The sequence below is a fragment of the Carex rostrata genome, chromosome 22 (assembly GCF_964058835.1).
Source record: "Carex rostrata chromosome 22, lpCarRost1.2, whole genome shotgun sequence".
Classification (NCBI taxonomy): domain Eukaryota; kingdom Viridiplantae; phylum Streptophyta; class Magnoliopsida; order Poales; family Cyperaceae; genus Carex; species Carex rostrata.
The window spans coordinates 5668181-5681725 of NC_135939.1; the positions used below are offsets into that span (position 1 = coordinate 5668181).

General features: G+C 31.7%; 2 protein-coding genes across 6 annotated transcripts; both read right to left on the minus strand.

The window, feature by feature from the left end:
* Positions 1–371: 371 nt before the first annotated feature.
* On the minus strand, positions 372–4869 carry LOC144574210 (uncharacterized). 5 transcript variants are annotated; one of them, XM_078324113.1, is made up of 6 exons: positions 4469–4869; positions 3694–3819; positions 3194–3261; positions 1830–1945; positions 1442–1574; positions 372–937 (listed from the first exon to the last, which is right to left on the minus strand). In XM_078324113.1, the coding sequence occupies exons 2-5, from the start codon at positions 3782–3784 to the stop codon at positions 1568–1570; spliced, it is 282 nt and encodes a 93-aa protein (XP_078180239.1). In that variant the 5' UTR covers positions 3785–3819; positions 4469–4869; the 3' UTR covers positions 372–937; positions 1442–1567. The 5 variants fall into 5 exon arrangements, 3 of the variants coding, with proteins under 3 accessions (XP_078180239.1, XP_078180238.1, XP_078180237.1); XM_078324112.1 differs by having other exon boundaries at positions 3194–3264; XM_078324111.1 differs by having other exon boundaries at positions 3194–3315.
* Positions 4870–5550: 681 nt separating this feature from the next.
* Positions 5551–7518, minus strand: LOC144574207 (alpha carbonic anhydrase 7-like). The gene is made up of 7 exons (XM_078324107.1): positions 7412–7518; positions 6888–7105; positions 6494–6600; positions 6212–6317; positions 5910–6077; positions 5751–5804; positions 5551–5647 (listed from the first exon to the last, which is right to left on the minus strand). Exons 1-7 carry the CDS (start codon positions 7488–7490, stop codon positions 5570–5572), a joined length of 810 nt encoding a protein of 269 aa, XP_078180233.1. The 5' UTR covers positions 7491–7518; the 3' UTR covers positions 5551–5569.
* Positions 7519–13545: the final 6027 nt, after the last annotated feature.

Here is a 13545-nt window from a genome sequence, read left to right on the forward strand (position 1 = left end):
GCTATGTTTTTATGCATTTTTCTAGGGGTGTTTTAGGAAAACAACTTGCTAATTTAAGATTTTTTTTTTTTTTTGAAAGATGAGATTCAGATGGATATTTAAAATAGCAGAAAAATACTAAAAATACAAAATCAAATGACGGCATCACTTTACCTACCCGAGTTAGATGCCATTAAAAAGCTCCCCATTCTTCTCCACTTCCAAGGTGGCAGTTTCTGCATATATCTGCACCAACATCTATCTATATGATTCTGCAAGTACTTTTTTGATATTTTACATTTGAACTTAGAAATCCCGCAAGTAATTTTTTTTCCAGTATAATGGAACTTGTCATAAGAAACTAAATTTATAATATTTAATAAAACATAACATAATACAGCCAATCACTTAAATTCATACCCTTTCCAAGATTTTTTTTTTTTTGAGATGAAACCCGTGGGTATATTTTATTTTACATTGTCACTTAGGAAAAATAAAAATAAATAAATAAATTACAGTACAGGAAAATTAACAGACTTTAGATAAAAAAAAGGAGAAAAAGCCTAACATTTAAATCTAAACTAAAAGGTGAAACTAAACACTACCCTCCCGTTTCCTTTTTTCAAAAGAAAAGAATGGGGGTCTAATTGTAAAACTTCCGTTAGCTTCTGACAGCTCTTTGTTTATCAGAAAAATCGGAGAACTCTTCCGATCCTGTACCAATTTTACCAGTAAAAACATCTATCTGCTTGTCATTCTTCGGTGAATCTGTTGGTGCTGTTCTGTCAGTACCCAACCTCCTCCATTGATCCATTGTCAGTATTTCCTGGGACATCAATTGTGAAGAAAGTTTCATCCAAGACTGATGAGACCTCTTGGTGTGTATCCAATTGGGTTGTCGTTAAGACCGCTGTGTGTTGCCTCGTTCGTCTTGCCCAATTGGCCAGCATATGAGGGCCTTTAAGAGCATCCCCGGTAGCATGTGTAAAAGAAACAACAATAAATGAAAAAAGCGAATCGAATATAACATGATTTTTTTTTTAAGTATCATTGTCAGTGTAGATCGTATTCAGAGCGAGGTAGTTGTAGATAGTTACCAGTATGAAAAAATATTTAGTACTCAGATATCCCGGAGAAAAAAAACTCGTCTTATTTTTTAGCTATCAAAACATGTCTTCATGTTCTGACACAAGAATCATTTTCTTTCTAATAAATTAGAACCAACCATACAATAAAAGGCTTATATTCAACAAGGAAATTGTGCAAGTATAATTTTTTTACTATAATATCTAAGTTCATTTTCTCACAGGCCTCAATTTTAAAATTTTTGTAATCAACAGAAGCAAATATATCTGAGACATTACAACATATATAAACCCTATCATATGTTCTACAATTAGAATTACCAAAAACACTACAAAATATTTATCTAAATTAAAACATCAAAGAAGGAATTACCTACCAAGAGCATAAAGAACATTTCAGCAGCAAGGCATGCACCGAACCCATAGTATCATGCCCGTGCGTTGCAACGGAGATATATTATACAAAGAAGAAAATTTCTCATGAACTTGTAAAATTCCAGTAGTCACTTCCTTCATAAAGAAGATTGAAATACAAATTGAATTTAGCCATTTTCTAAAACTATATTGTGCTAAAATAACTGAAATCAATAACTTTCCAAAAACATTACTGCATCAACACAGCATATAACTTTCTACACATCATGGATCCAATAACTGTCTACATCATCTACGCAGTAAACCCCGTGCAATGACTGTCTACATCATGGATCCAATAACATTACTGCATCTACACAGCATATAACTTTCCAAAAAAAATGCAATTACCTTGCACCCAGGTGCAAATCTAAAAGGTAAAGTTGAGTACATAATGTCAGAAAGAATTCATTAAGCACATCCAGAAAAGAAGAGGCTTGAACAAGACGAGGAGTGATGGTCCACGTCTGGAAAAAAGAAAGAAAGAATATTAGTTAGAAACAACACACCAGTAACAGCACTGGTATATAAAAAAAATCCCTATATTTTGCACAACACACCAGTAACACACATGACATTGTAAAACTGCACAAAAGAGAAACCCATTTCAGGTTATACTGTTATGAAGAATATATATTTAGATCTTTGGTACAGTATGTCTGTATCTTAATTATATTACTTGGCATACACCATGAAGAATTAACTTGTGGAATGTGCTTTGCACATCTAGCACAACTGTGTCGGTATTTGTAGTACCACTAATTAAATCCCGTACCAGTTCCTGTATACACAGAAATATCACAAGTTCAGGAGATTGTGCAAAGATATTAGCAATGCAATCAAAGGGAGCACCTGATGCGCTTAAGCGCAGAGGCAAAGCAATTTTGATATTGGGTAATTGTGTGGAGCCCGGGCTAGCGCGGTTCAGGAAGCAAGTACCGTTTGCACTTAACAGCATTTGAAAGCGCTAAATCATGTAAAGGTAGTATGCAATTTGTGACTAATATGCAATTTAAAAAAAAATACATTATGATTCTCATTTCTTTAATAAAAAATACAATCCAAAGGTTTAAAAATGCATAGAAGTGATGTATGAACATACCTAGAGGTCTACTCAACTTAATTTCAAACATTTTATTAAGGATTACATCAAATTTAACTGGTGAACTCACAGTTGACTGTTTTATTTTTTTTCAGATGCTAACTATTTTGATTATTCCTATTAATGTGTTTGTCCATAAATTCTATAAAAATTCTAAAAATGTATATGACTATGCTTGAAGTAATGTATAAATGTCATTGCCAAATTCCAAACATATTGGGAGAAAAAGAATTTTGAGTGTTATGGACATTTTTGCCCCTGTGAAAGCAGCAACTGTATCCTTTGGTTTCAATACTTTATTATACTGATTTCTTTGAACAGTAAGATGTATATTATCCAAAATTAAGTGCAGCAGAGGTTGAGAGCAAAAAATTTAAAGGAAACATGAAAGTTTACTGAAATTTTTTGTTTTAAGCTTGAAATCACGACTTTTATTAAAATTCCTTTATTAAACCATACATCGCATACCAGCAAAAACTGAATATTACCTTGACACTACAAACATTACACTATTAATAGTAAGTCTATCAAATTAATGTGGTGACAAGCTGTTTAGGAACAGGTATTAGAAGAGTAAAGAAACTGTAATTCTGTCAAAAGGAAAACAAGTAACCTGTGGTAGGCGGTTTATATTAGAAGAGAAATTATGTGCAATACTTCTCCTCACTGGACCTGATGGACCTGCTGAAGGGGATGCAAAATATTTTGAGAAAAATGATATATTGCCCCCGGGATCTGTACATTCAGAATGCATCAATTTGACAAGTAAAAAGACATTAAAAAGAACCTATATAGCTACAGCTCCATAGTAAAAAATAAAAATAAAGTTTCATTAATCATAGTCTTCGACTTTGATATTATGCTCATCAATTAATGCATAAAAAAACCAAATTTGGTACTTGATAAGAATTCTCAAAAAAGCAAGAATTCGTAATCAACCTAAATGCGGGTCCATTAGAATTCCTATGTAATAATCTCATCAAGGATAACAGAAATCAATTATAGTTCCACATATACCTATTAAAAGTATGATTTTACATAACAAACCAAATTTAGACAAAACCCTAGGTACTCAACAAGATCAATGGAAAAGAGAGATGGATGAATTGGGACCTGAATCTTGGTCTTGGCATCGTCGATTGTGTCGCTGCTCTCTACTTCGATAGTGATCGTCTTCAGTTAGGGTTTTCACGAAAATATGCATCTTCTCTCTCTACTCCTTCTCTTCTCTCTCTACCCCTTCTCGTGCAAAATAAGGAAAAATATTGTTATCAACTATTGTAATTGAAAAATAATAAAATATGCATGATATAAATGATAACAAAGCGTCTCCTTCACACTTGTTGTAACATCGATTGTTTCATGGTATGCACTTTACGAACCATCTCCTGAATATTTTTGTTATGATTCAGTGGATTGATTCCTCTTCGATTTCTTCATTTAATGAATAAAAAAGCATAACAAATTAGCACATAGTCTACTAACTGCTAATCTTTTTAAATAACTTGTATAATGCCTCTATTTCACTTACACTAACTGCACACATAAATGCACCACCACTGTTAGTGACAGCTTTCAAGAATTTTTCCTTATAAACAATGGAAGGTTATGACATAATAAGATTTATACATTATAATATTCAGTTTTTTTTCCCTTCACCGTTATGTTTGAGCCAAACTGTAAGAACACATAAATTTTCAAAATTGATTTCCTATTAGTACAAAGCACTTCAATTAAGCCTATACAGAGGCACCTTGCGCTTCGAACTTTCATGAATTGCTGGTCTTTGAGCGAATTGGATTCACTTCTAAACTATGACAACGCAAATATACTAAACCAAACACAAGCCAATCAATGAACCCAAAATGAATACTACCTCAAAACTTACCTAACCATCAAATCGGAGGTGGAGGGAGCGCCGGCGCTATGAGCAAACACAACAAGAGGCGCCTTGTTCCCTTTCTCGTTGCTATTTTCTATCTCTTTCTCGTTGCTATTTTCTATCTCTTTCTCATCGGCGGAGTCGCTCTTACGACGGCGCTTCGAGGGGGGTGGCTTCGGAGCCATTGGATCAGATCAAGCGGATACTCGGATTGTCTGCTTGTGGGGTCAGGCCAACTGATCCCAAGCGAACCCGCACCGTTGCTCCTTGATACTGATAGAGAGAGAGAGAGAGAGGTTGCTCCTTGATACTGATAGAGCGAGAGCAAGAGAGAGATGGCTGAGGCGAGAGAGTGAGAGAGAGATGGCTGAGGCGAGAGAGTGAGAGAGAGATGACTGAGGCGATTAGTCTTTTTTTTCTTTGAGAAGAAGTATCGGGGATTAGGTTTTCTTTTCTTTGGGAAGAAGGGATCGCTGGAAGAGGCGCATGTAGCGGTATGTGTAACGGGTACAATTTTAACTAATTTTGGATTTCTACATATATAAAGGATATATTTAATCAAAGAAAGACAGATCATTTGTTTAGATAGCTCAGATTCAATCTGAAAACAAACAGTAAATCAGAATTCCTGCATAATCTAGACATTAAGCTCCTTAATAAGAAGGAGAGATAAGCGTGCAGTAAAAACACGCACTTTATTTTATAAAACACAATGGCCCAACTCATATTTTTAGATATATGTACATAAAAGTCAGATGCACCCTAAGTAAAATATGTATACATGTTAATTAGAATTACTTATACTAATAATCTTTCTATTTGTAAAATTTGTTAGCAATGACCTAAAATATTGACTTCCGTTCCTTTTGCAAGATATTACGTAAAAACAACATATAGAGAAAAATAATAATTAATTCCATTGATTCTCTGAAACGATCGATTACAAGGTCCTTACATAACATGAACACCGAAAGATCAATATATTGTGACCAAATTTTATCACAGAAGACTCAGCAATTCGGCTCTTAGATAGCGCAGAAAAAATAAATTATATTTAAGCATTACAACAACGTGTTAATTTCTTTTTTCTCGGAGACAAAAGGTAACTTATGCCTTCTTAGCTTTTGTAGAATCGACCAGTCTACCGTTGAGCTTTTGAATGGGCCGTGCGTTGTCCGACCCCAACTGTTGAAAGGCAAAAACCAATCATCCGTGAGACTTATAATGCTAAAAATAGTAGTAATTAATATATTGAAATTTTGTTTATTAGAATGTAAATTAAGCTTACATCGTTAGTAGCTGCTTTAAGCAAAGCCACCTGTTGCTGGGAGACGGTATTTATCTAACAATAATACATACAATTATCACATCATTAAATAATAATAGCAGAAACTTAATTAGAGGAAGTTTGTAGAATATTTTCACACACACACACACACACACTAACCTTTTTGAAAACATTCCAAATGATTCCCTCGGTGCATGGAGGCACGCTAAGTGAACCATTGTATCTGAAGTATTGTTCGCTGTCTATGTTAAGTTTGTATGGGTCGATGAGCTTAACCTCCTTTTCTTCCTTATTCTTGTTTTTCATAATCTTAAGGTGGTGTTCCAGCTGCATGCATTACAGAAATAAACATTTATCTCAATGCTTCTTGTTTCTTATTATTTTATCATACAGCTAGCTAGGCAGAGCAACACAAACTGTAATCAGAGAGAAAATAGCATGTGATATGTTTTACTACAAACCTCAGCCAAGAACGGGTCGGGTTGACCGATATCATACAATTGCCCGGTAACTGCAAGCTTACTGCCATCTGGAGTTTTGTGAACCATGTGCAATTCCAATGGGTACCTACCAGTACGTATCAGTATCAGTATCAGTATTTTTCCATCAACTCAAATCTCAGACAAATGTCACAAAGTAGGGATAACTTTCTTAGGATATCTTAGTTAATTATAATTCATTTCTGTACCTTCTCTTTTAACCTTTAATGAATTTTTTTGTTAGGATATAAAAATGGCAATCACCTCTTTCCATTGATTGTGTGCTCAGAAGGATAGTGGTAATGCATCTGACTCACAAAATAAATATCTCCAAAAATTTGCATGCCCCCGGCATCCTCAGTCGGTTTTATCTATAATCCACAGAATCAAAAGAAAGAAAAAAATAATTCAACTATATATGTGTTCTAGTCAAGGTTCTAAATAACGATTATAGCGCTATAGCTTTTAAAGTCTGAAAAAACTATAGCGCATCCATAGCTAGCTATTTAGAATCATTATAAAAGAAAAACGGTTAATAGCGTTATAACTTTTGAGGTCCGAAAAAAATATAGTACAGCTATTGTGTCTAGCTATTTAGAACCCTGGTTCTAATACAACAAAACAATCCCAATAGGAGGAGTTATATATAATTAATAACCTCAATATCATGGCCACGCCTCTTCAGCATGGCTTTGGCCGGACGGTACAATAGGAGCAACCCGCCCAAAGTCGGATTCACTGATGCCTTTGGAATCGATATATCAATAGGGGATTGCGTTTGACCGGTACCGCACTTGTCCCAACTTGCATTTAGCTTATGCCAGTTCTCAGGCCCATTTTTTGCCCCCAGCTTGTAGGAAAACGCATGTTCATCCTCTACAAAAAATGTAAATGCAATAATAAAAGATTGATTAAAAGGATATTGGAAATTTATAGTGGAGGAATTGTGCATCTGAAGTTTTGAGGATATTGTTAACTTTCAAATGTTTTTAAATTTACTGGTAAAATACTGGTAAATGGTGGTTTAATGAGTGTGAGGAGCAGGGCAAACTTGATGCTCTATTATTTTGTAAGATGTACATTGTACGAGTGCCTTTTGTGCATTATGTTTAATGCAACAACACCTGGCAGCTTCTGGTATTTCAAAAAAAGAAAAGAAAAGAAGAAGATGAGAGGGTATACCAACTTCTTGGGATGAGGCCAGGGGAATGGAAATGATGAGAGAAATGGTAAAAAACATCAAAACCACCATTGTTTTCATTTTTTTTTATTCTTTTGGTAGTTTGGTTTTGGATATGAAAATTGTAAATGCAACTGAGGTATTTATAATGTTCAATTGATCAATTCACCTGTCCGCAGGAATCTCATACCCGTTGAATCAGTTAACCAATTAAGGCAAACATTGTTTGCTTTATTCTTAATTGTTCTCTAATCTTAGTTGTAAAACGCACATTCCAGACTTTCTTTCCTCGTTTCACCCTTTTTTTAGAAGTTGCCTTCTGACATTGTATTAAAAGTAAAAAAAAGTTTTTACAATCTACCACCTGTTTTTAAAAGTTGACGCTGTGCTAAACAATTAAATGTAAACTGGGTAATCTTAATTTCTTTATTCATATGTACATTCATCTTTTATAATATATCTGCATGATATCTCGAAATATGTTTTGAACTAAAAAAAATGTATATTTCTTTTTCATTATTTAAATATACGATTGATCATCCATAAAAAAATAACATCAAAAATCAACAATTTTAAGTTCTTAATAAAAGACTACGATTTTTAAAACTGGTTCAAATGTGATAAATGCTTTATTTGAATAATGAAGAAAATATTTACAATTTTAAGATATGAACTGAGTGTATGATAGAACTATCCTAAGTTAATTCATCCTCATCGTGTACTGGTAATCAAATTTGAACAAAGGAAAAACATCCTTCTTTGAATCTGATTAGTTATTTAAACCCAATTCAGATTCAGAGAAGGATTTTTCCTTCGTACAATCATGCATATACAAACCCACTAACTAATCAGATTCATAGAAGAATTTGCCCCTGCATTCAATAACTAAATTATATTTTGCACTAAGAGAAATCTCTTCTTTTTACTAATAATCAATGAGATATATAAAATATAAATGGATTTCGATCCTTCATATAATTCTCAAATTTTTTGTAGGTAGATCTTATGATAAGGTGAGATCATCATAATAATCGTAGTCTTTTATTAAGAACTTAAAATTGTTGATTTTTAATGTTATTTTTTTATGGATGATCAATCGTATTTTTAAATGAATTCAAATTTAATACACATCCTATTTAAATAATGAAAAAGAAATATGCATTTTTTTTAATTCAAAACATATTTTGAGATATCATGAAGATATATCATAAAAGATGAATGTACGTATGAATAAAGAAATTAAGATTACATAATTTAACTTTTAATTGTTTGGCAAAACGTCAACTTTAAAGAGGTGGATATATATGGGAAAACAAAAATGTTACTTGAAAGCAAGGGGGTAGATTGTAAAAACTTTTCTTACTTTCAATACAATGTAAGAAGGCAACATGCCACTTAACCTTCTAAAAAAAGAAGGGGGGTGAAACGAGGAAAGAAATTTAAGTCTGGAATTAATGTCAAGAATTTTTATTTTTTATTTTTTATGTAAACAACAAACAACATGTGTTTCTCTAAAATTGGTTGAATGATTGAATGGGTACGAGATTCGTGCGGACAACTCACAAATGAATCCGTTACATGTCATTCAGCTCTCCTATGAAGACGGACAAATATCCTTGGAATCTCATTGGCAACACCTCATTTTCTTTGGTTTTCTTTTTATCTACAATTGTTGTAACCTTTTGATCCTTGTTTTAGCATTATTCATGTCTTAACAGATAATTTTTTGGACTCTAAAAATGTAAGATGTAATCTGGTATCACTAAAAAATAATGTAAGTGGATCTCCATCTCTCTCTCTTTCTATATATATATATAGAAAGAGAGAGATAAAGATTGGCTAATATCAAAATGTTTGTTCCTAGACCATGGAACAAACGCTTCAGTTTTTACATTTTCAAAATCCAAATGATCGATTCAAACCGTTCACCATTCAATCTATAATAAAATGTACTTAGAGACTAAATTTTACACTTTTTGGAATTTTTTTTATTATTTATTAAGCTAGTTTTAAAATTGATATTTTCAATGATCCAATTTTTTTCACTGTTTATTAAAATTAGCAATTTTAAAACTGACTTAATAAATAGTAAAAAAATACCAAAATTTGTAAAATTTGGTCTGCAAGCACATTTTTAATATAGATATCACATATAACGGTTTGGATCGACTGTTTGAACTTTAAAAATCGAAAAAGTAATTGGTTGCACCACGGCTCCAGAACAAACATTTTGATATTAACCAACCCCTCTCTCTCTCTCTCTCTATATATATAGATAAAGAGAGAGAGAGAGAGGCTACCATGCTTTACAAATTAAAGTGGGTGTTTTAATTTGCAGTCATATCTCTAGTTTCAAAGTTCAAATAGTCAATATGAACTCTCAACATGTTCTTCATATTGAAATGTGCTTGGAGACCAAATTTTACATTTTTTTGAAAAAAAAATACTATTTTTTTAGAATTTTTCAAAATCAGTATTTTTCTGAATTATTTTTTTATTTAATGAAAAACACTGATTTTGAATAATTCTAAAAAAATAGTAAATTCTTTTCAAGAAATGTAAAATTTGATCTCCAAGCACATTTCAATATGAAAAACATGTTGAGAAGTTCACTATTTGAACTTTAAAACTAGAAATATGAGCGCAAATTAAAACATTCACTTTAATTTGAAGTAGTTACTTTAAATTGCGCTCATTTCTCTAGTTTCAAAGTTCAAAACGTCGATCCGAACCGTTCAACCTACCATGCTTTGCAAATTAAAGTGAATGTTTTAATTTGCGCTCATATCACAACAAGAATGAGACACTTTTCGCGAGGATAAAAAAGTGACTTTTTGCGACGGACTACCCTCATTGTTCAGCTTTTTCTTTTTGCGACGGACGACCGTCATAAATGTGTTTTTTCCCTCGCAAAAAGTGTCTACTTTGTTGTAGTGTCTCTAGTTTTAAAGTTCAAAATGTTAATCCGAATCGTTCAATTTGATATCCATATTAAATTGTGCTCGGAGCCCAAATTTTGTATTTTTTGGAAATTTTTTATTATTTTTTTAGAATTTTTGAAAATCACTGTTTTTGATGGTCCAGAATTTTCTGAAAAACACTGATTTTGAAAAATTCTAAATTAAATAGTAAAAACTTTCCAAAAAAATATAAAATTTGGTCTCCAAGCACAATTTAATACGGATATTAACTTGAACAGTTCGGATCAACGTTTTGAACTTTGAAACTAGAGATATGAGTGCAAATTAAAACAATCACTTTAATTTGCAAAGCATGGTAGCCTTGTTCTCTCTCTCTCTCTATATATATATATATATATAAATATTAAATAAATATGTGTTGTTTTCATATTAGTGCTTTAAAAGTTTTGGGCTGTTCAGATTTTAAAAAAATCAATTCAAATATTGCGATATCTTGGAGGATGTGAATTCAATAATGTTGAGGTCGATGTAAATACTGTTATTTGTATTCGTAAATATTTTGTTCATATTGGTGCAAGTATTCCCGTATATAGATGCCAACATCCTTGATAATATTTTTTTTTACTTCATATATATTATTTGCTAGTTCCATACATAAATATAAATACTTTTTCCTATGGACATTTCAGAAAGAAAGAATTTTTTTTTTATCTATTTTAATTATTTATGAAACTATATTTTTTTCTATAAAAATAAAATAAAGCATATATGAGACCAAAAATAATCAACGAACTTGTAAACATCTCATATTATGTAATTAAGTTTCTTTTTTTACAAAAATACTGCAAACGTTTTATAAATTAAAAAGTTATAAATCATAAGTTTTTTTTAAAGATTATACAAGAAATAACTGAGGGTACTTTGATTACTTCATACTTAAAAATTGAGCACTAAAAAAAAAATTAACCTCTTGGAGGGTCGTTGTCACTTATTTAATAATTCGGACATAATTGTCAAAATTGAAAGTTCGGAAATTAACTTGTTCCAAACCAAACGTAATTATTGGTTCAATCCTCTAAAAATAGTAATCTGATTGTGAAATATGTGAGCTTTATGGCTTATTTAAATAGTAATTTGAGTGTGAAATCTTGTGCGCATTGTAGCTTACTTAAGATCTATTAATTTACTAACTTCCAAACTAACACATCATACACGAAAGATGATATGTTGATGTGTTATATTGGCGGTTTTAAAAAAAAAAAAAATATTAAGGACTTCATAGAGGCCGAAATACATACGGTCCAAATTCGACTTTTCAAAATTCAAACGGTCGATCCGAACCGTTTATGTTGTTTTCCATATTAGTATGTGCTTGGAGACCAAATTTTACATTTTTCTGAATTTTTTTACTATTTATTAAGTATTTTACAAAATTGTTGATCCAACGGTGGCTTAACAAAACAGTCGTTGGATCAACAATTTTGTAAAATATTTAATAAATAGTAAAAAAATTCAAAAAAATATAAAATTTGGTCTCCAAGCACATATTAATACGGAGAACAAGACTGAATGGTTCGGATCGTCCGTTTGGATTTTGAAAAGTCAAAATTAGACTATATGTATTTCAGCTCATATACATTCGAATGCACATTAGTCACTCTCTCTCTCTCTCTCTCTCTCTATATATATATATATATATATGAGTTAGGCTGGGGTGCTATGGATAGCATAGTAGCATCTATGCTACGGCTCAATATTCGAGTTTTCAAAATCCAAACGGTCGGTCCGAACCGTTCATCTTATTCTCCATATTAATATCTGCTTGGAGACCAAATTTTATAATTTTCTGAATTTTTTTACTATTTATTAAGCCACTTTGAAAATCGCTAATCCAACGGTTTTACTGTTTTGTGCAGCCACCGTTGGATCAACAATTTTGTAAAATACTTAATAAATAGTAAAAAAATTCAGAAAAATGTAAAATTTGGACTCCAAGCAGATATTAATATGGAGAATAAGATGAACGGTTCGGATCAACCGTTTGGATTTTGAAAACTCGAATATTGAGCCGTAGCATAGAGGCCACTATGCTATCCATAGCACCCCAGCCTAACTCTATATATATATATATATATATATTATAATTACCCTCTAGGTAACGGGTACGAAATAATCATTATCTATACCCTTACTCATTTGGTTAACGAAAAAAAATTCTTATCTATATACATACCCAATAAGCTAACGAAAAAAAAACCTTATCTATATTTGCCTTATCAAATACGTTACGAATCAAATAAAAACGGCTAAAAAGATGCTATTGACACCCCCTATGGCTATCTCTGCCCCTATTTTCTTGTTTTTCAACCAAATTCTGTTTTTGCCACTGTGATTGATGATCTTTCTTTATCTAATTGATGTAGAATTAGTGTACTAAGAGTTGAAACTTGAAATAGCCCATCCTATTCTAAGTATATATTCACATTGCCCTTTTTCTTAATTTTGTTCTGCGCGAACCTGAAGTTTTGACTTTGTTGATTAATGCGATCAATAATTTGATCAATCGTTTCTCCAAAAGAAAAATGAAAAAAGAAAAAGAAAAGCAATTTGATCAAATCGTCATCCATATTAACTATTTTTTACAATATTTATTTTTCCCAATTGGAACGAAATTACAGGCCGGCGAAATGATACAAGGAGCAAATTGTTTCAAACCTTCATCCATTCACATTATAGTAGCGAAGGAAATACGTGACATGCCGTGATGTGATGTAATAAATAAGTCATGATTTAATCATGTGACGTGACGCGATGTGATGTAATAAATTTTTTTTTCATGTGACGTGACATAACGTAACTTAATCACGTCAAAATTTTATTTTGTATTTTAATTTAAATTTTTGAAATTTTAGAAAAAAATATAAAAAAATATGAAAAATGTGAAAAATTATAAAATAAGTAAATAATGTTGTAATTTTTTTTTAGGAAAGATTCAACTGATATTATTTTAAAATTCAAATTATATACACCCATTGAACTAAACTAGAGAAAATAAAAACCATTACTATATAAGTATTACTGAATCTACACTAAAAAAAATCTGAATACTCTATGAGTACCAAAATAACTAGAAAAGGTTGGATACTATATGTTTCATACTGTGACATGATATGCAATTTTTGCTCGAATACAGTTACGTCACATGACATGCGAGT

Coding starts and splice junctions, on each gene's coding strand:
- LOC144574210 (XM_078324111.1), bottom strand. CDS start 3,784: ATGCATATTTTCGTGAAAACCCTAACTGAAGACGATCACTATCGAAGT. Junction 3,316..3,693: donor ATGCCAAGACCAAGATTCAG/GTCCCAATTCAT, acceptor CTGAATGTACAG/ATCCCGGGGGCAATATATCA. Junction 1,946..3,193: donor ATATAAACCGCCTACCACAG/GTTACTTGTTTT, acceptor TCTTTTTTCCAG/ACGTGGACCATCACTCCTCG.
- LOC144574207 (XM_078324107.1), bottom strand. CDS start 7,490: ATGAAAACAATGGTGGTTTTGATGTTTTTTACCATTTCTCTCATCATT. Junction 6,078..6,211: donor CCGACCCGTTCTTGGCTGAG/GTTTGTAGTAAA, acceptor TAATGCATGCAG/CTGGAACACCACCTTAAGAT. Junction 5,805..5,909: donor TTTGGAATGTTTTCAAAAAG/GTTAGTGTGTGT, acceptor TATTATTGTTAG/ATAAATACCGTCTCCCAGCA.